The sequence below is a fragment of the Motacilla alba genome, chromosome 26 (genome assembly GCF_015832195.1).
Source record: "Motacilla alba alba isolate MOTALB_02 chromosome 26, Motacilla_alba_V1.0_pri, whole genome shotgun sequence".
NCBI classification, from domain to species: Eukaryota; Metazoa; Chordata; class Aves; order Passeriformes; family Motacillidae; genus Motacilla; species Motacilla alba.
The window spans coordinates 604,467-627,340 of NC_052041.1; the positions used below are offsets into that span (position 1 = coordinate 604,467).

At 55.5% G+C, this 22,874-nt stretch overlaps 1 protein-coding gene across 2 annotated transcripts; it reads right to left on the minus strand.

Moving 5' to 3' along the window:
* Positions 1-1,127: 1,127 nt before the first annotated feature.
* Positions 1,128-15,674, minus strand: CSRP1 (cysteine and glycine rich protein 1). Of its 2 annotated transcripts, XM_038162474.1 has the most exons (7): positions 15,519-15,662; positions 11,133-11,335; positions 8,601-8,713; positions 4,267-4,435; positions 3,783-3,909; positions 1,920-2,013; positions 1,128-1,646 (listed from the first exon to the last, which is right to left on the minus strand). In XM_038162474.1, exons 3-7 carry the CDS (start codon positions 8,710-8,712, stop codon positions 1,570-1,572), a joined length of 579 nt encoding a protein of 192 aa, XP_038018402.1. In that variant the 5' UTR covers position 8,713; positions 11,133-11,335; positions 15,519-15,662; the 3' UTR covers positions 1,128-1,569. The 2 variants fall into 2 exon arrangements, with proteins under 2 accessions (XP_038018402.1, XP_038018401.1); XM_038162473.1 differs by lacking the exon at positions 11,133-11,335 and having other exon boundaries at positions 15,519-15,674.
* Between the last annotated feature and the right edge of the window lie 7,200 nt (positions 15,675-22,874).

A 22,874-nucleotide genomic window follows, 5' to 3' on the forward strand; every position in this document is an offset into this window, starting at 1 on the left:
TCACAGCAGCAGCACAGCATCCCCTGCATGCTCACAGAGAAAGCAGTGGCTTCCTGACCCCTCCATCCCTGCAGCAGCCCCACCTCACACCTCTGCACCAGCTTCCTGACCGCCCCCATCTCTGCAGGAGCTTCCAGAACAAGCCCCCTCCCACCTCCATGTGGGAGCAGCAGGGCCTCTGCCAAGCAAGGAAAGCAGGTTTGGGTGTCCACAGCAGGCTGGTACCTGAGCCCTCTGTGCTGCAGCTCCCAACCCTACCTGAGCCTGGGGCTCTACCCCCTACACCAAGTGCCCCCCCTACACCAGGCCCCTCATCCCAGCCACCACACAGCCCAGAGCAGTGGATCCTGCTACAATCTAGAGGGGGGAAGGTTTTGGAGATGGTAAAGACTCAACTCCCCATCTCCACTTCATAAACACCATGTGAAACTGAGGGTGTGATGAACAGGAGAAAGCAGTGAGGTCAATAAAGGAGCCCCAGTCCTGCCCCAAAAAAGGATTTCTGCCTCTGTTGTGCTTCTCAGCATACTCCCCATCTCATTTGCTCAACCGCAATGTTTATAATTTTAAAAACCCCAGAACTCAACTGTCTGTGGAGTCCCCTAAGCTGCTGAGAGGCTGATCCAAGTCTGTCCCACCAGTCCAACAGGAGAATCACAGAAAGGGAGTGAAGAGTTTAGATGGAAACCAATTAAACCTGGGCAGCTGCCAAACTGGAGGCTTAATGATCCACAAGCTGCTAAAAAAGCAGGGAGTAGGTGAAAAGCTGTTAATTACTTGGCACTGCTGGGCACGCCTCCTTGGAGAGGTGCCACCTAAAAGCACCGATAGGGGTTTTGAGAGCATGAGCACACCTGTGGTGCTACCAACATGCCGGAGAAGGGCTGTCCCTGGCCTCCCAGCATCAACCTCTGTTTTTGGAATAGTTATCCCCATTCCTGGAAGTCTTCAACGACAGGGCTTGGAGCAGCCTGGGCTAGTGGAAGGTGGAACAAGATGAGATTTAAGGTGTCCTCCAATCCAAACCATTCCATGCTGATTCTTGTTGGGAGTAGAGGGGAGCCCATCCCAGCGAGCTGCAGAGCTCAGCTGGCCACAGCTGGGCCATGTCAAACTGCACCGACACATTCCTGCCACTGGGCTTTAATTTCAAGTCAGGACTGCAAACACCTCCCCAGCCCTGGGCACCCAGTGCCCGCCCTGAGCCCCAGACAGCGAGTCAGCGCAGGGCCAGGCCGGGGGAGCTCTGATGTCTCTGATGTTTTATTGCTTGCTCGGTGGCACGGCTGAGCACGCGGCCGGTGGGATGGGCAACGCGGAGCAGGACTTGGGCACCGGGGCCGCTCTGCAGTGGGAGGGAGTGGCCCCCCTGTACCACCTGTCCCAGGAGGGCCCCACAGGGACAATGCTGGCGCTCCCCCGGCTCTGGGGAGTGCCGAGGCAGGGCAGGAGGGGCTGGTGCTGCGAAGCAGCGGTGGCTGGGGGTGACAGTGGGGCACTCACTGCGGCGTGGGGCGGGCGGGCAGCACAGGACGAGCCCTGGGTGAGCACAGGGCTCAGACCTGGGGCTCACTGGGAGTGGATCAGTGCCCCGGCGCCCTGCCCGAAGCCAAAGCCCTTGGGACCGAAGTTCTTGGCGTAACAACCTGCAGAGGACGGAAGGGAGACACGGGTGAGGCTGGCACAGGAGCGGGTCCTCCCAAGGGGCACACCCTGCCTGGACAGGACAAGGTTTGCCAGATTTGTTGGGCAAAGAGAGGCCCTGGCTCAGCAGGAAATTCTCCAGCTCTGTGGCTGGCACAGTCCATCCCTGAAAGCAGCTGCTGGGCCACCCCTTCCCCAACCTCCAACCCTCCTGGGTCCTTTCACCCCCCACCCCTCAGAGCCCAGGACAAGCCAGCAGGGAAGGTGGGGCTCACCTTTGCAGTAGATCTCCCCATCTTTGTCTGCCAGGGTGGTGGACTCCAAGCTTTTGCCACACTTGGCACAGCGGAAGCAGGACTTGTGCCAGGACTGCGGGACAGGAGCAGAGCTCTGTCAGACCTCAGGAACAGGGCAGCCAGGCTCTGGTACCAACCAGGCTCCCTGCTCTGCTTCTGATCCAAAGGGGCTGGCAAAGAGCTCTGAACAGGATAAAAGCTTTTCCCTGGAAAGCACTCGCAGCCCCACAGGGAAAATACAGAGAGGAAACATCAGGTGTGGGCACTGCTCCTGTGCTGATCTGGTTTTGGAGACCTTTTTGCCGACACTCTAAGAAGTCATTTGTGCAGCAATTTCTACAATAATTTGTAAGGAGCAATGCCCCCCTCTTTGGGGACTGCCCTCTCTTAACCAGCAAGAAAAATCCCCCCATTGTCCAGCTGAAATCCACAACTGGGGTGGCAGCAGGGATGGGAGAACTGCCTCACACAACCACAGCTCCAAGGAAGGCAGCAAACAGAGAGGAAAAATGCCAAAACCAGACACTGTTTAAAAATAACCCCCCATGGTTCCAGCCGTCCCCTGGAGATAAATGAGCTCACAGCCTTCAGGCAGACCTTAAGTAGCCAGAGCTGCTCACCAAGGAATTTAAACAAACACTTGGGAAAACATGAAACCTTTTTTGGAAGAAAATGTGAAATTCATGGGCTGGTGGAGGAGTATTGGATAGAGTCATCCAGCAAACATTAGCACATGAAATACATGCTCTGGAATCCTCTCTGTGTCTACTTTGATGTAATTGTTTCACCAGCTTTGGTTCTCAGTAAACATTGGGGCCAGAAGCTGACCAGGAAGCCCAGATCATGGTTTTAAGGGTAAATTCAGCTTCTGACCCTGGGCTGACCCTCAACGTGTCCATCACAAGCCACCTGGGGGGTGATGATGCTGAGGGGCCCTTTCTGTTGACCCCTCTCCTTGTTCTGGAGACACAGGAGCACAAAGCCCCAGGAGACAGAGCCCAGCCAGGTCAGGGAGTGAAACCTCCTCACTAGTGAGGCCTGTCCCAGCATGGCCACCCTGTCCCCATGGCACAAAGCCTAGCAGCCTGGCCTGGTGTCCCTGACAAGCTCTGCATGTGCCTGACCTCGTGGGGAGGGCGGCTCCAGGCAGGGACCTCATCTGGGGTCCCAGGGCTGGCAGGGCAGAAGGGGTCCCCAGGCCTTGCAGAGGAGCTGGGCTGGGACCAGGTCACAGCTCAGGGTGCAAAGAACCCTGGTGAAGGGATGACCTTGGCACAGGGAGTGCCAGGACTGTGACAGTGACCTTCACACCAAACCCTGAGCTGACCCAGCCACCACCCAAACAGCCCCAGGAACATGCACCAAACCCATGCCCACAGCTCCAGCACCCTGCCCGACCTGTGGGCAGTGCTGACCACTGGAATTCACTGCCTTCCCCAAATCCTGGCCACAGCGCCCTGGCCTGTGGCACAGAGGAGAAAAAGAGGCACTTTTCAGTTAACAGGAACACTGGCCATGGCACATGTCACTGCTCACCCTCCCAGCACATCCACAGCAGGATGTCCACTGCGGCCTCTACTGAGCAAGGCCATAAATATTTAGATAAAATGTATTTCTCCCCCATCTACAAGTCTGAGAGAGCGCTGCAGCCCGGACAACCTGGCTTCCAGACATGCCAAGATCTCATTTTGGTGCCAGACTTCCAGGTGAATGTGGCATTGGACCCAAGCCCAGCCCTGGCTGAGGGCAGGTCCAGACCCTCTCTGAAGGTGTCCCTGCCATGCAGGGCCCTGTGCCCCATGCCCCCCATCTCTGTGCCCCGTGCCCCCCATCCCCTGTTACCTTCCCAGCTCCGATGACCTTCTCGGCCGCATACACGGCCTGGCCACAGCGGGGGCACCCGTCAGCTCCTCCCACCTTCTGGGCCATCCTGGCTGCATTGGGATTCAGGGGTCGGTGGGGCTGGCCCCTGTGGGTGACAAGGAGCTCACAATCAGGGATGCAAGGTGGAGCAGGGAAGAACTACGGGATCCCAAATCCCAGCCCAGTTTATTAAGGGAACTTCCAGAACAGTGAGCCCCATGGAAAGTTCAGCCTGGGGGCTGTGTGCTGGGAGGGGGTGGGCAGTGTGCTCAGGCAATGGGGACATGTCCCATCCCACCCACCAAACAGGGTTCAGTGCAGTTCCCTGGAGTGGCAGAGGGGCCAAGCAGCCCATGGACACTGCTGGGAGCTCAGCACAGGCTGCACCACAGCCAAGCACCACAGGACAGGTGTGGGGAGAAGGTGCCCACAGCCCAGTGTCGAAAACAAGGCTCAAACTCACTCTTCATATTTGATTCCCAGGGACTCGCCCTTGTCCGTGCTCAGGGTCCCTGCTCCCTGCCCGTAGCCGTAGCCCTTGGGGCCGTACTTCTTCCCATAGCAGGACTTGCAGTAGATCTCCTCACCATGCACGGCCACAGTGGTGCTGTCCAAATTCTTCTTACAGACCACTAGAACAGAGGGGAGGGTGTGGCATCAGCCTGCTCTTCCAGAGCTCACTAATTAGCTGGGGAAAACAAGCCCTCACAGGGACAGCAGAGCTCAGCTTTCAAGGAGCAGGGAAAGCCTCGCCAGGATCCAGCTGCAGGGAGCACATGCAAACCCGGCAGATAAGGATCACAACAAGAGCAGTGTCTGGCTTTAAAAGGAAGCAACCACCAAAGCCAACAGGGTGATACCAAGGGAAGGAAAGCTCTCTTAACCCTCTGGGTGCTGCTCTCCTGCAGCTGCACTTAAACCATGGGGGTGAATTTTCCCTACGAATCACTGCAGGATTCTCTGGCCTGGGGATGGATGTCCTGGCCCCATGCCTTGTCCACTGCAAATCCACAGCAGGAAGCACTCAGGGCAAAGAAATGTGAACAAATGTGGTTTTCCTGGTGTTTGGATGGACCAAGAGCCATCCAAGAGCAGCCCTGTGGCCATTGCCACATCCGAGGCACTGCAAGGGTTTCGCACACTGGGCACAGTCACCTCTCCAGAGCTCAAAGGCTCACCTGACACCTCAGCCCTGGGTTTGGGGGTGTGCATGGGGGGGTCTCAGGTGAGGAACACTAACTCAGCAGGGTGTTTGAGCCCTGGGCATCAATGTGGGATGTAAGATGGGACAGGAGGAGATGGCAGCCCAGCTCAGGGGCCCTGCTGAGTCCGCCCAGAGCCTGAGCTTGGTGCTTTGCTCAGGCCTTCTCTTGATTTTTAGCTTTCCGTAGAATCACAGACTGGTTTGGGTTGGAAGGGACCTTCAATTTTGATTATATGATTCCAACCCTCTGTCATGGATATGTTCCACTATCCCAGGTTTCTGCAAGCCCTGTCCAACCTGGTCTTGCACACCTCCAAGGATGGAGCAGCCACAGCTTCTCTGGGGAGTGATGCCCCACAACCCTCTGAGTAAAGAATTACTTCCTTATATCTGATTTAACTTTCTCCATTATATCTAATCTAGATTGCTCCTCTTTCAGTTTTAAAACATCCCCCATTAACCAGTCATTATCTGCCTGTGTATATTATCTGCCTCTCTTTTATAAACTCCCTTAAGGTTCTGGAAGTACCAGCTCCTATCCCAGCTCTGCTCACAGCTGCCAGGTTCCTTCCCAGCCCTTCCTGAGACACACTGCCCAGCCAGCAGGAGGCCACCAGCACCCAGACTCCAGGTGATGCCCAGTGTCCACGTGCCCCGTGCAGGATCCCATTCCCAGGGCAGAGTCTGCAGCGCTGGCAGCCAGCCCCAAACAGATCTGGCTGCAGCTGCCACAGCTTCCCCATCCTGCTTTCCACGCCTTAAATGTAGAGGCTTCCAGCAGCTTCTTGGCCAGCAGAGCAGTTCCTTGGCCTTTCCCAATATCACAGGAATGCAAACAGAGCAGAGTTCTTCCCCTGGAGCAGCACAAACTGAGCAGGGGCAGCAGGCAGCCCTTCCATGACTAAATACAGCCAGGAGAACCCTGTGTGCCTCTGCTGGGACAAGGAGGAGGAAATGGAAGCATCTCCTGCCATCTAAGGAGACTCTGGCAGAGTCCTCTCCTGGCTACATGCCCCCACCACAGCAGGAGCTGGGGATGGAGAACAGATCCCAGCTGGGAGGGACCAGAGCAGGTAACTGGTTCCAAAGCTGCTCCTGGGGTCTCAGCATTGCCCTGGAGTGACACTGCTCAGCTAGACCATCAGGAAGGAATTTGGGCACTTTCACTGGCATTTCAAAGGGTTTTGTGTGAGCTTTGTTTGGAGCTCCAGCCCAACCTTTCACAGTCCCTCATCTGTACTCACAGAGCTTTGAGAAGCAACAGAAAAACTTCTTACCCAGCCCCCGGGTTTGTGCATTGCAGAAATTCCAGTGCACTGCACTCAGGAGTTAAGGACCCTTTGTTTTTACAAGAGCAGCTGAGCTACTCCAAAAAACAATCAGACAAGAGCTGCCTCTGCTTTCCAAGGCCAAGGGGCTCATTCCAGCTCATTTCTGCTGCACTACCCAGGCAGCTGGGTCACGGCCAGGAGTCAATCACTAAGTTGTTCCCTGAGCTCTAATGCTGTGGTAGGCTTGGCTCCTTTTAGATGATGTTTTTGGCAGATCTGGTTGAAGTATTTGTTATTCTCCCCTAAAGATAATGGTTTTAAGTTCCTTGATGGGGCCCAAATGCAGCACTGGGGGAACAGGCTGGGAATGCAGAAGCTCAGGAGCACCATCCACAGCCTGTGGAACAGACTGGGAGCAGTGGGCAGCAGGGTGGGCTGGCACATGAGCCACTGCCTGACAGGGGAGCCACAGCCAGGACAGGCAGAGCTGCTGGGTATATGTGGAATAGCAAAATAAATGCCTGCAAAGCACAGGGACAGCAGCCCTGAGCCCAGGACCACTCCCTGGGCACTTGCTTCCATGATCACACACAGGGGACCTTCTTCCCCACTCTGGCTGTGTATTCCCATCTGGAAGAAATGCCTTTAGCCTCATTCCATGGCTCCTGGAGGCCTGCCCTGCTCTCAGCATCCCATGGCAGCAGCTTTCCCTGGCAAACCAGCTGTGTGCACAAGGGGTGAGAGCAACATTCCCCACCCTCCTTATCTGAGGCCAAAGAACAAACAGGATTTCCTTCTGCAGAGCAGCTGCCATACAAACCCAGCCTGTCACCCTCGTCCTGCCCAGGAAACACCTCAAAAACTCCTGCTGAGCCCTACCAGCCAAAGCAAGTTTGCAGCCTGGAAACTCCCACAAATGGGAGCTCCTGGCCACCCTGCAGGGAGCACAGACACAGCAGCAGCCTCCCTCGGCCCTGTCCCATCTGAGCCAGCTGTACGTGCTGCGCCCCAGGCAGGCTGGACAAGGAGTGTCCTGCAGCCAGGCTGGGTGGACACAGGGGCATCACAGGGACCATCCCATGAGGGCACTGGAGTTTCCCTGCTGGAAGAGATCAGCTCCAGAGTGTGCCTTATTTCCAGATCCCACCTCTGCTTGCTGCCCCTATGGAAAAGATCCCAGCTGTGCTCCCTGCTGTGATGGGATGGTAAGACTGGGACCAGGGCACTGGGACCAGCTGAGGAAACAGTAAACCTCAGTGGGGCCCTCTGCAAGGCCACCCTGGAGATGCACTTCTGCTCCTCTGTGGCAGATGCAACATCTCGAGGAGCCATCAGCAGACACAGGCGATGTGTGTGCTCCTGTCCACAGAATTCCAGAGAGGTTTGGGTGGGAAGGGACCTTAAAACTCATCTTGTCCTACCCCTGCCATGGGCAGGGACACCTTCCACTAGACCAGTCTGCTCCATGCCCCATCTCCTGTAGGCACAGGAAAATCACTTGTTCTGATACATGACAGTCTCCAGGGACAGAGGACAGTCATCTGGTACCACACAGGCTGAGGACACTGCTCATCTTTTGAATCAAACGTCTTGCAGCCCCTCTGGATGCCCCAGGTTTAATGAGCTGCTCTCAGCACTGCAACACCACCAGCCCTGGGATCCCCAAAGGCAGGGAAGGGTGTCTGGGGACTTGCAGCAGGATCCCAGCAGTATTTGTAGGATCTTGCAGAGGAAAGGAGCTCGGCACTGGATCGCTTGCAGCCAGATCCTGTTCTGCTGCCTCTCCCCGGAGGTGACACTTGAGTCCAAACATACACCAGAGACACCCTCAGTAATAGTGGATCTGCAGACAGGCTGGGGGTGATGCTTCAGCACTTCTCGGGAGGCTTTCCATCAGCACAAGGGCCAGGACAGGACCACATCTCCCTCTCATCATCCCCTCAGACATGAGGAGATTCCATACCAGTTCCCCAGGCTCAACCACCTTTTAGTGTGGCAAAGCCACATAGAAGGCTAAAGCCAGCCCCACCTCCAGCATTGCATGGCATGTGCCACCTCCTGCCACCACTGCTGGGAGAGGCCCTGTCTCATGCTCCAATCCTTAACATCTTTACACAGAGCAGAGGACCCAGCCTGGCCTTTCTCTGGAGTAGGGATGGACTGAGTCTTTGTGTGGGTGCTGGCTGAGGTCAGCCCCAACAGCTTGGGCAGCCAATGTGTCCTGGAATGATCTGTGCTCCTGCCACGCTGGGGGTTTGGAGAGATCCTGAGGAGCCCTTGCCCAGGAAGCAGAGACGGGGTCAGGGAAGGGGTGGTACTCACTGCACAAGAAGCAGGACTTGTGGAAGCTGTTGCCTTCACACTGCACCTCCTCAGCGAAGTACACAGCCTTCTGGCACACCCCACACTTCTTCCCTCCTCCCCAGTTTGGCATCCTGCAGGGGAAGGCAGAGTCAGGAACAGGGGCAAGGCTCTGCGGGGCCGGGATGGGGCAGCCGGAGCAGGCCCCAGGGCTCCACCACCTTCCCACATCCACACGTGCAGAGAGCACCCACAGTGTTTGCAGGGGGCACAGACTGCAGGGCTGGCAATGAGCGGAATCATTAGAACTCAGGCATCCAGCAGTGCCAGCTGCCTCCCAGGGACCACTGGTCCTGCCTGCCAGGAGCAGCAGAAATCCCCGTCTTGGAGCTGCGGGACCTCACAGCTCCTGTCAGTGCAAGGAAAAGGGAGAGAGCACCCACAGAGTTACCCAGGCACCTGCTCAGGTCACAGCCCTCTTGCCACCCCATGCCATGGTCAGGGTGACTGTGACTGAGCCTTGGTGCTGGAGTGACAGCTGCCACAGCCCTGGACACAGTCCCAGCTTCTCCTCCCTGACCAACTTTTCCACCTCAGCCACTGCAGGGCAGGGGACAGTCAGGGCTGCCCGAGGGCAGGAGCTGGCCCCTGACACCACCAAACCCCAGGCTCTGGCACATGTCCCACAGCACCATCAGCTCCTGCCTGACCAACCCCACCAGGCACTCCCTGCACTCTGGTGTCTCAGTCTCCTTCAGGACTGCAGGCAGGGTCATGGAGCCTGGAGAATCCAAAATCAAGAAGACAGTGCAGGGCAAAGACCTGAACACCAGCCTAAGGCACCATCCAGCTCCTCAGCAGGCTATAAATGCTTCTATTTCTCTTCTCATTCCTAAACTGTGGCTGATGAGACACCATCAAGAGGCCCCTAGATTTGCAGATAACCCCAAAATACTGTGAGTTGCTTACACAAGCAGCAGAGCTCCAGCCCAGAGGGACCTTGACAATTATGAAGACCAGGTCAACATAAACCTTGAGACATTCACACAACAAAGCCCTGCAACGAGATTCTGAGGCAGCAGGCTAATTGAGTGTGGCCAAGAGGAAGCTAAGCAGGATCAAAAACCAGAGGTTGCTACAAAGACAATAAAACACATTTTGGAGGGGCTCAATGATACAAGCAAGGTCAATAGGCACAAGCTACAGCTTGAGAGGTCTTTAAGGGCCTCCTTCCATCAACACCTCTGGAATTCCCCATCCTGCTCCCATCTGGGGACAGGCAGCAGAAGTCACCGTGTGCTTCCTGACCCCTGAATGGCTAAAGCAGGGCAGGGGTCTCCAAAACCAAACCTCATTTTCAGAGTACAAGATTTGCCAGCCCACCAGGTGTTTAGGATCTCGTCACCTCCCTCAGCTCAGCTGTGTGGAGATGAGGAAGGGACCTGGGTCGGCCAGGGCACACCAGAAGCCTTGGAGCCCCCCCTTGCAGCAGATCCTGGGTCACCTCAGGCAGCTGAAGCCCCATCCCTGGGCCTCCAATCCCCGAGGCTCTCCCAGCTGGGGAGGTGGATGCTAAACCCAGCAGGACTAGGGGTTGTACAAACATCAAACAGAGACGGAGGAGCATGAAGGGCTCACAGGCACAGCGAGATCCCTGCACCTCCAAAGCCATGGCGAAGTCCAGATCTTCCCTGTGTGACAGTATTTTGTCAGGCGAAGGGAAACTGATCCCAGTCTGGTTACCAGGGCAGGGGTCAGAACTGACTTGCTGACCCCACTTTATCCTGGCCACAGCTCCCACATGCCTCGAGGGTCTTAGTGCAGGACAGACAGACAGAGAAGGGGAGAAGCAGGGGCTGGAGAGGCTGTGCTGGCTCCTGGGATGCCGGGAGCCGTGGCTAGGGTGTGACCACAGCAGCTGGGAAATCTCTTTTCCAAAGGGCCCGCAGGCTGGGCTTCCTACTGCGCCAAACCCCTCCCTGTCAGCCTGATTCTTCCAGTCACAGCCTTTGGATTGCCTTAAAAGGACACAGGCTGTTCTCTCCAGAGCCTGTTTTTTCCCCTGCATCAGGAGGACGGCTTGATCTGGTTCAGGAGTTTCCTTGGAGGGCAGAAACACCCAGCAGCACCCCCTGAGCCCTGCATGGCGTGGGAGCCCACCAGCCCCTTCAGCCCCTGTGTCAGACTCCACCTCAGGAACGATACAGCGCTGGCTGCAATTCTTCTAGGTCCCCCATCCCTTTCCAACCACCACAGCTGGCAGAGCGCATCTCTGGGATTCCCCAGCCCTGCTTTTGGGGGCAGCCTCTTGCCAGCCCTCCCTGCTTCAGAGCCAGGGCATCCACAAACGCACCCCATGGTTTGTGACCAGCTGCTCCCCTTTGCCTCCACAGCACATTTTGTTCCCCTCAGAGCGGCAGCAGTGAAGCAGCAGTGTTGTCCTGAACATCAAGGCTAACCTGATCAAAGCAAGAGATCAGCAGTGGGGACACCTTCCCCTGAGCTGCCTGGAAGCCTAGAGGAGGAGAAAAACTGCTTTTGGGGGAAGCTCACCTGACATTTGCCACAAGAGGAGACCCAGCCCTTTTGCTGCTGCTGATTTTCCTCAGTCCACCATGAGAAGGCTGCAGGTGCCTCCACTCAGTTTAAATTATGCCAGGTGATTTGAGCAGGTGACTCTCGCCATGAAGCACAAGCACAGCCCCAGCAAAGCCACATCCCAGCAAAACCTTCTGGCACACACCAGGATGGATTTTCTGAGGGGAGAGACCATGGAAATTAGTTTGTCCTGGGGATCCATGTGAGGGCCCACAGCCAGACACAGAGAAAACCTGAGATAAGATTTAAGTTGCTGAGAATTCCCTGTTAGTCCACAACATAGCCCCCCCCCGCCCCACATGCTGTGGGCCCAGCAGGTCACACAGACCAAATCTGTGCTACAGGCTTTCAGCAGCAGCAACAAAAGGAATAGGAAAACCCTGCTCTGGGCACCTGGATCTGACCAGCCAAGTCCTCACAACTGCCATCCAGACAGATCCATCCTCCCAATTCCCTAAGTAATGGCCACTTTAAGATATGTCAGAGTGTTGACAATCCCTTCAGCATTATTTTCAGAATACTTTGCATATTTTGCCCAATTGCAACACTTGGTGACCACAGCCACACTTCTCCAAGTCATTCTGGGCCCCATGCAAAATAAGGAACAGGAGGTGACAATCCTAGAGCAAATGACCTCACTAAGCACAGGCAAGGGGCTGCCAGAAAAAACAAGATTATTCTCCTTCTTCCTGCAGCTCCACAACTCCCAGTAAACATATCCAGAGCCCTACAAACACCACTCTCAGTGCCAAGCAGGGCTTGGCCCTGGAGCCACTCCATTATCCACTACAGATAAGGGAAGAGGCCCTCAAACCAAGATCCCATTCTTTAGCAGCAGCTGCACTGTGGGGAGCACAGACAAGGGGAGGCTTGTGCAGAACCACCCAAGGCTGACACTTGCTGGAGATTAACCCCAGTTCCAGAGTGTGATGTTGCAGCAGTCCAGCTCTCCGGCAAAGACCAGCTTGGATGGAGCTTGGAGCAACCTGAGATAGTGGAAAGTGTCCCTGCCTATGGCAGGGGGTGGCACTAGGTAACCTCCAAGGTCCCTTCCAACCCAAACCTGGCTGTGGCTCTATGAAATCCAGGCTCAGACTCAGAGGTGTTGTTTCAGAGGTGCTGTGCTGCACCAGTTTGGGAGGCAGTGTAAGCTACACTGAACAACCAGGCATAAACCAGTATGGAACCAGTATGTACTGGTGCTCTGGGATGTCATCACTGGCTGCAAGGGGAAGCAGTGAGCTGATGCAGCCGTCAGGCAGCAGAAACACAATCATCCTCTTTTTCGAGTGGGTTGAAAGGTCAGTGTGCTCCCCCAAAGCTGACACCCTCTACCCTGGCATCCTGAGAGCAGCTGGGTAGGAACTGCTGGAGCTGGAGCAGTGCTTGTGGCTGTGTGGATGCAGCTTCATGGCCATGGGGGCACTCAGGGCAGGGCAGGTCCTACCTGTCACTCTGAGGTACATCCCTGCAGCCACCAAGATGTCAGCTCAACCATCCAACAACCTTCTGCAATAGCTGGACAATCTTCCTGTGTCTGTGCCCTACTAAAATTCTACAGTAATTAATTACAGAGCAATCACTTTGTTCTTGGAGATCACTGAGGAACAGCAGACTCATACTGACCCATATACGAAGTTCTTTTTTTCCGAACGAGAGCATTAAAACAAGTGAATGACAGAAGAGCACCATCAGTGCTGCACAAAATTCACTCCTAAGCATGTTCACAGCAGTCCAGGCAGAATTAATCCATGCCCTGGCAAAGGGAAGAGTCAAAGGGGAGAAAGCCACAGCAGGAGCCCCAAGCCTAGGGGTCTGAGTAGTGCCTTCCTGTTTAGAGAGCAGCTGGCATGGCCATAAAATGGGCAGAAATTTGAAGCAAGAGGGACCCAGATAGATGAGATGTGAGCAGAGCAGAGAGGCACCAACTCCCAGGGATAGCCCAGGGAACATCCCCTGGGAAACCCCCGGGACATGGCACCAGGGGTTCAGCATCAGGACCTGCAGCCAGACCCATGGGGGACTCTGCTCCAGGCAAACAGGAACTGTCACAGAGCAGCTTCCCCATCACCTGGGCACAGGTGGGAATACCTCTACAAGGGGCAAACTAGAACTGTCCCCTTGTCCCCTGCTGTGTCATGCTCTGGAAGGAGCAGTAATGTGAGCAGACTCTGGACCACCAACACCATGAACAAGGATAAGTGAAGGTCATGTGTGACCCAGTGATGTTGAACTGGTGAGCAAAAGAACGGGGACCTGAGGCTGGTGAGCTCAGAGACATGGAAAAACACTGGGAATTACCAGGGAGAAATCACAGAACTGTCCCAGGAGATGCAGCTGGATCACATCAGACACCTCGGAGGGCTTTGCTGGGATAGGAGGGAAGAAGTCAAGAGACTCTGAGCTCAAAAGTGATGCTCACATGTGGCTCATCTACTCTATGACTCCAAGAGCAGTCAGGCTTGACTCCAGCAGCAATCAAATGACTCTGCCACCAAGGCAGCCTCAGGTTGGCTGTGCAGAGCAGGGGCCTGAGAGAGGCCAGCACAGAGCTGAGCCACCAGCCAGACACGGCTCTCGCAGCCACGGGCTCTGCCTGCATGCACGGCTCCCAAGCTTGGCTTACAAAGAACTCACAGAATTCACAGAATCAACAGGTTAGAAGAGACCTTCAAGATCATCGAGTCTAACCCATGCCCCAACACCTCAACTAAACCATGGCACTGAGTGCCACATCCAGTCCCTTTTTAAACACATCCAGGGATGGTGACTCCCCCACCTCCCCGGGCAGGCCATTCCGGTACTTGATCACTCTTTCATAAAAAACTTTTTCCTAATATCTAACCTATATTTCCCTTGGCACAGCTTAAGACTCTGTCTCTGTGGAAGCAGGGTCCTCCATGAAAATCCCAACTTCATCCAGAACAAAAGCAACAGCATTTTCAGGGGTGCTAAGAAAAGTTCCTGACTCCCACAGGGATCAAGATCCATCACTGGACTGAGCCCACTCAAGCTTCCCCAAAGGCCTGAAATGCCCCAGTTGGTTGCATCCTCCCCACTTGGTGCTGCCTTCCAGGAGCAGGGAGCTGAGCTCAGATGCTCTCAGGCAGCTCCCAGCACTGCCATCTTGCCTGGAGAGCCCCTGATCCAGGGGACAGCAGAGGCTGGCACAGAGCCCATGACCCACTGGAGCAGCACAGCCCTGAGCTGTCTGTGCAGCAGCAGCCCTGAGCTCCTTGGGAAGGGCTGAATCCTTCCCAGGACCCACTGCACCTTGCCAGCCTCACCCCCAGCAGAATAACTGAACATCCTGAGCTGGAATTGATCCACAAGGATCATCCAGTCCAACCCCTGCCCTTGCACAGACACCCCAACAATCCCACCGTGGGCATCCCTGGGAGCACTGTCCAAACACCCCTGGAGCTCTGGCAGCCTCGGGGCTGTGCCCGTTCCCTGGGGAGCCTGGGCAGTGCCCAGCACCCTCTGGGGGAAGAAACTTTCCCTGATCTCCAGTCTGACCCTCCCCTGACACAGCTCCAGCCCATCTCTGGGGTCCTGTCCCATCTCACAGAGAGGAGAAATCGGAGCTGTCCCTCTGCTGCCCCTTGGGAGGAAGCTGCAGACCCCAGGGAGCTCTGACCTCAGGTTCCTCTGCTCCAGCAGAACAGACCAAATGACCACAGTTCCTCCTTGCAGGGCGTCTCCTCTCACCCTTCCCCAAGCTCTAGAACCAGGAGGAGCAGCCTGGCCCAAAGCCAGCCTCACCCCTCACACTATTTTAGCACTGGCCCCTTCTCATGCAGGGAGAGACAAAAGATCTGATACAGGGACTTGGCAGAACCCGGGGCTTGTGCCCAGTGCTCCTGAACCCCCTCCCACGGGCTGAGGGCTCTGAAGTTGAAAAGCAGCACCTGGAGCTGTGCTCGAGCCCGTGCCCAGCCTGGAGCACAGCAGGGCAAATCTCCTCTGCGAACCGACCTGAGCCCACAGCTGAGCTGCTCCAGGGTCCCTGGAAATGAGCTTTACTGAGTACCGTCGATCTGATGCAAGAGCTTTGGCTTCCGCATCCCGCCATGTGCGCGGCCGCCCCGGCACCAGGAGCAGCCTCAGGGGGTCCCACGGCTCCCGTGCCCACCCCAGGGGCACACGGCGGGGATGTGCCCCTGTCCAGCCCCGCATCTCCCCCGCTGCTGCCCGCCGCGCTGGGGGGCGGCGGGGATGGGGCATCCTCAGGGGATGGAGGGAGGGATGGAGAGGGATGGAGGCAGCCCCGGGCACGGGAAGGGAGGCGGCTCCGCTGCGCTCGGCGGGACCCGGCGGCCGCCTCGGCCCCGCACCCACCTGCGGCCGGGCCAGGGACGGTGTCGGGGTCGGTGTCAAATCCGGGATCGGTGCCGGGGTCGGCGTGGGGCTCGGTGTCGGTGCCGCTGTCGGGAGCCGCGCTGGGGCCGGCGGCCGCTCGGCGCTTTTGTCGCTGGCGGGGCAGGGCGGGTCGGGGGCGGCGGCGGCACTGATGTCACGGGCTGGGGGGGACGGCACGGCCGGACCGGCCCCGACAGCGCCGGCGCCTCCTGGCGCTGCCCGGGAGCCCCATCCCACCACCAGGGCAGGGATCCTCCGGGTTAGAACCCCAGGCTGGTTCCCAGGCGGCGGGAGAACTTCCCAGATGTTTCGGCGCTATTTTCTTCTGCTGAACGTTTTCCTCTAAATTAAAAGAGACGTTGCAAGATTGGAGAATGGACAGAGAGCAGCCCTGGGGAGAAGGACATGGGGGTGTTGGTGGATGAGAAGCTCAGCGTGCCCCGGCCCCGTGCTCTGGCAGCCCAGAACCCGCCCTGTGCTGGGCTGATCCCCCAGCGTGGGCAGCAGGGCAGGGGGGGATTCTGCCCCTGTGCCCCGCTCAGGTGAGAGCTCACCTGCAGAGCTGCCCCAGCCCGGGGCTTCCAGCACAGGAAGGACCTGGAGCTGCTGGAGCAAGCCCAGAGGATCCCACGGAGCTGCCCCTCTGCTCTGGAGTGCCTCTGGGAGAGCTGGGGGTGTTCACCTGGAGAAGAGGAATCTCCAGGAAGGCCTTACTGCAGCAAGAATTGTTGTACAATATGGGTGGTAAGGCCCTGGCACAGGGTGCCCGGAGTAGCTGTGGCTGCCCCATCCCTGGAAGTGTCAAAGGCAAGGTTTTGAGTAACCTGGGGTAGTGGAAGGTGTCCCTGGCAGGACAGGTGGGACAAGACGGGCTTTGAGGTCCCTTCCAACCCAGCCCAGACTGGGATTATGAGTCTCTCAAAACAAATTGCAGAGCAGGGGATGAGGAGAGACTCTCTGGCAATGGCTCCCATGGGAGTCCACCACAATGGTGCTGCTCTGGGTGCAGATGGATGGGGTGGAGAAATATGCACAGCCCCAGTCTGCACAGGAAAGGCTGCAGAGGTGTTGGGAAAACACTCCCAGCACAGCTGGAGGACAGGTGGGAGTCTGGCTCCCTGTGAAGGGAGAGCTCTGAAAAGCGAAGAGGCTAAAGCAGTGCAGGAGCAGAGACACTGCTGCCCTTCCTTGATGTCCCACACAAGGTACCCTCACACATGTCCCTCTGAACCCAAACATTCCCAGAGCAGCCTACAGAAAGTGTGGCTGCAGGGCTGCAAAGCTGCTTTTCCCTTTTCCTGTGTGTTTTCATGCCTGGGCAGTACAGGAGCCCAGGAAGGCCCAGGACCTTGTGACAAACATTTCCAAGGCTCCAGGGGATCCTGTTTACACCCTGAAAGGCCGAGGGTGATCCATGTGTAGGCCCTGCCGCTTGACCCCACCCTGAATGCTCTGTTTGGTTGCTGCTCTGTGCTCAGAGCCCTGGCAGGACCCCACATCCTAGATGGAGTTTGGCTGTCCCCTCACGTGCTCATCCCTGCCGGATTTGTAGCTTGCTGGGGTACTAACTCCCATTCTCCATCCCCTTGGGAAACAGGGAGAATCTGTTTTGCTTTGCTTTTGGAGAATCTGTTCTCCTGAATCTGTCCCCCTCTGGCACTCCCCCTGTGCCTGTGGAGGAGAGCAGGGACGGGAGTGGGACACCCTCCCTGATCCCAGCAAACCCCACACAGGGTCAGGAGTCAGGTGGCACCAGACAGGGAAAGGATCTTCCCTTTCTTAGGCATTTTTAGTGCCCTGGAAGATTCCAAGAGGATTCCACCCATCAGTGTTGTGTTCCCTGGACTTGGAGGTCAGCAAAAGGCTGCCACTTCCAGGAGCAGCTGCTCAGGAAGCTCCTGGAGGGGAAGTCAGGAGAATGGAACCATTTTGCTGGTGGCTAAATGGCTTCCCACCCTGAGCTGCTGCCCTGGGAGCCCCTGGGGTGTCTGTGCTCCATGAGGATTTGCCAGCCCTTGCAGCAGGTGAGGCTGGAGAGAAGCTGGATGCTCCAGTGCTTCTGATGGCAGGGGCCATGGACAGGATTGCCAAAGGAGGCCAGGATGCCATTGGCAAAGGCTCCTGTCGAATTTCTTTGGCCTGGGCTGGCCTTTTTCTCCTTGACAAATGAAAGAAGGTACTGCAGAGCAGGCAGCTTACACGAGGAGCCTGATGGCCGCACTCTGGGGCTCAGGGACCCTTCCTCCCACTCCTCTCCTGAAGCACCACAGCTCGCTGGGGGCAAGCATTCTGCTGGCAGGAGCTGGGGAGCCCAGGCTACTGGAGCTGCTGGGAATGTGCAACTGAAACTGGCAGGAAGGGAGGAGGACTGGGAGGGCAGCAGGGACCTGCTTCCTTTGGACCTGGAAAGCTATGGCACCAGATCCCACAGGAATTTTGCTGTGAGCTCTGGGCTAAGAAATTCCTGGCACAACTGGAGGCCATTTCCTCTTGTCCTGTTGCCTCCCACTTGGGAGAAGAGCCAGACCTCCACCTGGATCCAACCGCCTGTCAGGGAGTTGTAAAAAATGAGAAGGCTCCCCCTGAGCCTCCTTTCTCCAGGCTGAGCCCCCCCAGCTCCCCCAGTCACTCTGGTGCTCCAAACCCTTCCCCAGCTCTGTTCCCTTCCCTGGACGTGCTCCAGCCCCTCTCTGTCTCTCTTGCCTTAAGGGCCCCCAAACTGCCCCCAGGACTGGAGGTGCCTCAGCAGTGCCAGCACAGAGGGACAGGCACTGGTCCTGCTGGCTACACCATGGCTGGTACAAGCCAGGATGCCACTGGCCTTGCCCACTTGGCACGCTGACCACTCGTGTTAAGCAGCTGCCAACCAAAACATCACCCCCTGCAGCTGCTCCCAGTGGCCAGGGATCTCCCACAGGGATCCCCGAGGCCTTGTAGAGCATTAGACACATCCCAGAGCTGATGACACCCAGCATTTGGGAATGAGCATCCTTCCCCTGGGGGCTGGGAAGCCTCTGCCAGATGGCTCAGAGGCTGTGTCTGAGGCAGGGTACAGGAGATGGTGCTGCAGATGCCAACCTGCAGCCGACTTGGGCAGACCTGCCTCCTTCAGCCTCCATCCCACAGGAGCAAGGCAGGGGCTGCCAGGTTTCAGAGGTTCTCCTACTCCTATTTCTTTTCTCCAGAGGAGGCAGAACAAGTGGATTAAAATCTGCCTGTAAGCTTTGGAAAGGTTCCCTGTATCCCCCAATTCTACTGCTGGAAATGCCATCTCTGGACTTTGCTCTGAAGGGGCCTGAAGGGGACCAGGCTTGTGAAGGACCCCATTGCAGAAGGAGCAGGGCCCAGGCCTGGCCCCTTCCAGCACTGGCACAGGATGCCTTGTGTGCCAGAGGGACACTCCCAGCCCCTTTAGGGAGTCAGAGAGCCCAGAGCCATCCCAGCTCACCTCCCAGTGTCTCCCCAGTGGCAGAGTGGTGTCTCTTGGGCTCTGTAACCTGGGGCTGCCGGGGGCTGTCCCTCTGCCTCTCACGTGCTGCAGCCTTCCCATCTCCCCAACAGCACCAGCAGAGCCCAGGGATGCAGGAGAGCAGGGGTTTTCTGTTCAGGGACTTGTAGCCAGGGGAGGGTCAGTCTCTTCTTCCAGGGAGCAAGGGACAGGACAAGAGGAAGTGATCTCAAGTTTCCTCAGGGAGGGTTGAGGTTGGATATTAGAAAAAACTCGATGGTGCTTTGCAGCTCAGAAACTGCTCAGCACCTGCCAGCCACGTCAGGGAGGAGGAAATGTCCTGCTTCCGAGCCAACAGCTGGGCTGAAAACTATCTCCTCTGATAAACATGGTTCATTAAAGTTTAATTGTATCATTATCACACCCCTTCATCCCAAAGGTAACCCACCCCCCACACCCCAAATATGACCACCCCTCACTGGGGTGGTTTTTGTGACTCTATTTTTAAAAGCAAAGCAAAACAATTTTACGCATGAAGGCCTGCATGACTTGAGTCACTCAAGTTCCACCTAAACAGAAATGAACTGCATAAAAAGTAAGTTGAGAAAGAGGTAAAAGTGAGGGAAGACTCCATGGTTACTGCTGGGCTCAGTCAGTGGGGTGAACCTGCCTCCTTCCCCTTCAGGACCTGTTGGGTAAGAACTGCAGTCTATGCACATTGAATACTTTAACATAGGATTAGAGCTTGTCTGGGGATTGCTCTGAACACCTTTATGCAGTCAGATCCTATCAGTGACAAATCCTATCACTGACAGGTACTATCACAGACAATTCTCAAACTAGAACCTCACAGTTTTATATCAGTAAAGGGAGTTAGTCTGTGAACTCTGAGGCTGACTCCTTCCCCAGCACCGGCAGTCGCCAGCAGCAGGAAATGTACTTGGTAAAGAGGAAGGGCCCCTGTGGAGTCAGAAAGAGGGAAGAGCTGCTGAGGTCTCTCCCTTAGGCTGGAGTAGGTCAGTGGCACCACCAGGATCCAGCAAGATGGCCGGGGGAGACTCCCCCTGACAGGATGCTGACACACTGCTTGAGCACAAGGGCTCGGCTCTCCTGTGGCACTGAGACAAGCTAAACACTGAGGGTGTCTTGGTTTTGAAAGACAGGTGCCTGCTAAGGAAGGCAGGAACCTCCCCTGAAATGGAAAATGTAAACCCCCTCCCTCCGAATTGTTATAAACTTTTAATTTAGAGGCTCTCAGGCAAAAAATATGGGAGCCGGAGTAACAGTTCTTTATTAGGAAAGAAAATAAAAAGATAAAATAAACAATGCAATAAACCAAAACAACACTGACTGTTGTGGTGTGATGTCATAGTTTGCCTCAGATACCCTGGGTTTCTCCCTGAAGATTCCTTCCCCAGGTGTGTCAATCACCTCTCCTTTCCCCACCCTGACCCCTGCCGAGCACTGTCTGTCAATCCTGGAATTCCAGAAGGGCATCGAGTGATTGGGCAAGGTCAAAAGATGCCTTGTACCCCCTGGGGGGCATTGGACAATCCAGGTGTCCTTTGTCCCTTGCGACCTCCTCTCCCATACCTGGTTGGTGGGTTTCCTCTCCGTTCCCTCCCCCTCTCCCCCAGGTAAAAGGGCGAGCAAACCATGCAGTGGGGAGCTCTGTTGGAGCTGTTGCTAGATTCAGAGGCCTGCGGGCCAGAATAAGAACTCTGGATTAAAACCCTCCATCAGAACCGACTCCTTTCCTTCACCTCACCTGAAAGCTTCTCCGTCAGAGGGAACCTGAAGAGCAGACCCTCTGCGAGAGGAAACTCTATGCACCACCACCGGAGCTCCAGCATGCCCGAACTTGTCCTCACATGCTCATCTAGCTAGCCAATAGTGTCTCTGGGGTGAAACACCACAGCTGCCACTGTTTGGTTCAGATGCAGGGGCTAGGCAAGCCAAGGCATGTCCCATCAGCAATATTGGTAATATTCCAATAACTGACAGAGTCAGAACACAGCCTGACACGCTGTTGGGCAGGGTGTTGGTAGCAGTCCAATTGGAAATGTGGCTGCAGTCCTCCTGGAGTATCATATGTGGTTCTGTTGGAGCAGGCATCCTGTAGAAATGTATAGTCTTCCTCTGAAGATCCAGTGAAAGAAGAGGCAGCTGTTCCTCTGGGAATCCAGTGGAGAAGCTGTGCTGGTGTTCCAGAAGCTCCAGATTATATCCGGGTAGGAATGCTTGGCTCCTCCCTCTGGGGGAGCATCTCACAGTGGGATGCTGCAGTTCTTATCAGCCATGCAGTGACATTCAATGGCCTGTTATCAGCAGATGTACCCCCAGAGGGAGGATTGGGTGTGGAAGAGATAAGGAAAACTGCCCATTGAACAGAAGACAACTGCCATCCAGATGGCAAATAGAATACAATTTGCTTGGCAATCCAGGACAGAGGGTCAAGTAACTCTCCCCACACTAATGGTATAGAAAATCCCTTTTCACGTGACAGATGTAGGTGTAGCACTCGGGGACATGGGTTAGTGCTGAGCATGGCAGCTCTGGAGGAACGGTTGGACTCAATGGTGTCGGGGAGCTTTTCCAGCAGCAAGGGCCTGTGATTCCACCATTCCCTGAGGCATGGCAGGCACTGCCATGGCTCCCAGGCCAGCTCAAGTTGTACCGCAGCGGGATGTGGCATTGAGAAGGGCTGGCACCTTCTGCTCTGCATTGCTCAGCTCCCTCAGCCAGGCCCAATTTCACCATGCAGTTTCATCCTCAGCAGGTTCATTTCCTGAAGGACTGAAGAGCCTGCTCTGCTTCAGGGCCTGCTCCGCTTCAGGGCCTGCTTGGCACAGCAAGATCTGCAGGGGGAAGCTGAAACTGGCTGGGCTCTGCCCCAGGGGGCACTTGGTGGGAAAAACAGAGTTCTCTTTAGAATTTTTAAAAGCTTAATAATAGGATAAAAAAGGACAATATTTCCAGCATTTGGGTGATTTTGACAAATGGCCAAAGAGCACGCCAAAAAACTTAATATCATGTTCTCTATATACAGTTACTTGCTGGGGTTGCATGCATATTCATTAGCTTATACATTATTTAAATATTCCCGAGAGCTTTCAATGTTGCAGGGGCTCTTTGTGTTTAGGTTTCCCATCCTGACTTATCTGTATGACATCCTGAGATCAAGTCAATAAATTTTATTCCTTCCCGTGATATCACCCTGTTATAGGTAAAAACCAAATTAGGCTGAATCAATAATTTGTGAGAGCCAAATTAAAAGTTAACAAAAAGAAATAGATTTTATTTCGTGGATCGGATCACAATCTATGCCAGCCATGAATCAAAGGAACAGGGCCGAGCCCGGGACTCGACTCGGGGTGAATGCAGTTCTGACCCCCTTTCACATTAAATCTGGTGAGTTCACAAAGTCCGTTTGAGTGAGTCCGGGTTTTATACTATTTTTCTTGCTCGGAACCAAGTTTCTTTTGTTCCTTTCTCTGTTGGCGAATATTCATACGGTCCTCCTCTGCTGTCTGTGTTTGAAGAATCCTGTCTGTCGAGCAGACAGAGCAGGGTCCGGAGAGCCACTCGAATATTCATGCAGTTCCCTTGTTCTCGTCCGGTTTGCAGACTCCTGTCTCCTACTTGGACAAAGCTACCTTGGAATACACAACACGCGTCCGGGAACACATACATGTAAAATAAGGGTTACGGGAACCACGCATTCACATGCTAGTCGATTTACTGGAACAGGGTACTCATAGCTAGTTGCTTTACAGGAACTACGCCATCTTCGGGCTCAGAATTTCTGTAGGACTGGTTCCCCCTTCACTTGCTAATTTGGATTTCTATTCAGTGAACACCTGTGGATGCTACATTCTAATGAGGCA

Bases quoted from the DNA above. Each gene is read 5' to 3' on its own strand.
- CSRP1 (XM_038162473.1), bottom strand. From the start codon at position 8,712: ATGCCAAACTGGGGAGGAGGGAAGAAGTGTGGGGTGTGCCAGAAGGCT. The intron at 4,436-8,600 runs GTGAGTACCACC...CCTCTGTTCTAG, and splicing joins CAAGTCCTGCTTCTTGTGCA to TGGTCTGTAAGAAGAATTTG. The intron at 3,910-4,266 runs GTGAGTTTGAGC...TGTCACCCACAG, and splicing joins CTGGGAATCAAATATGAAGA to GGGCCAGCCCCACCGACCCC.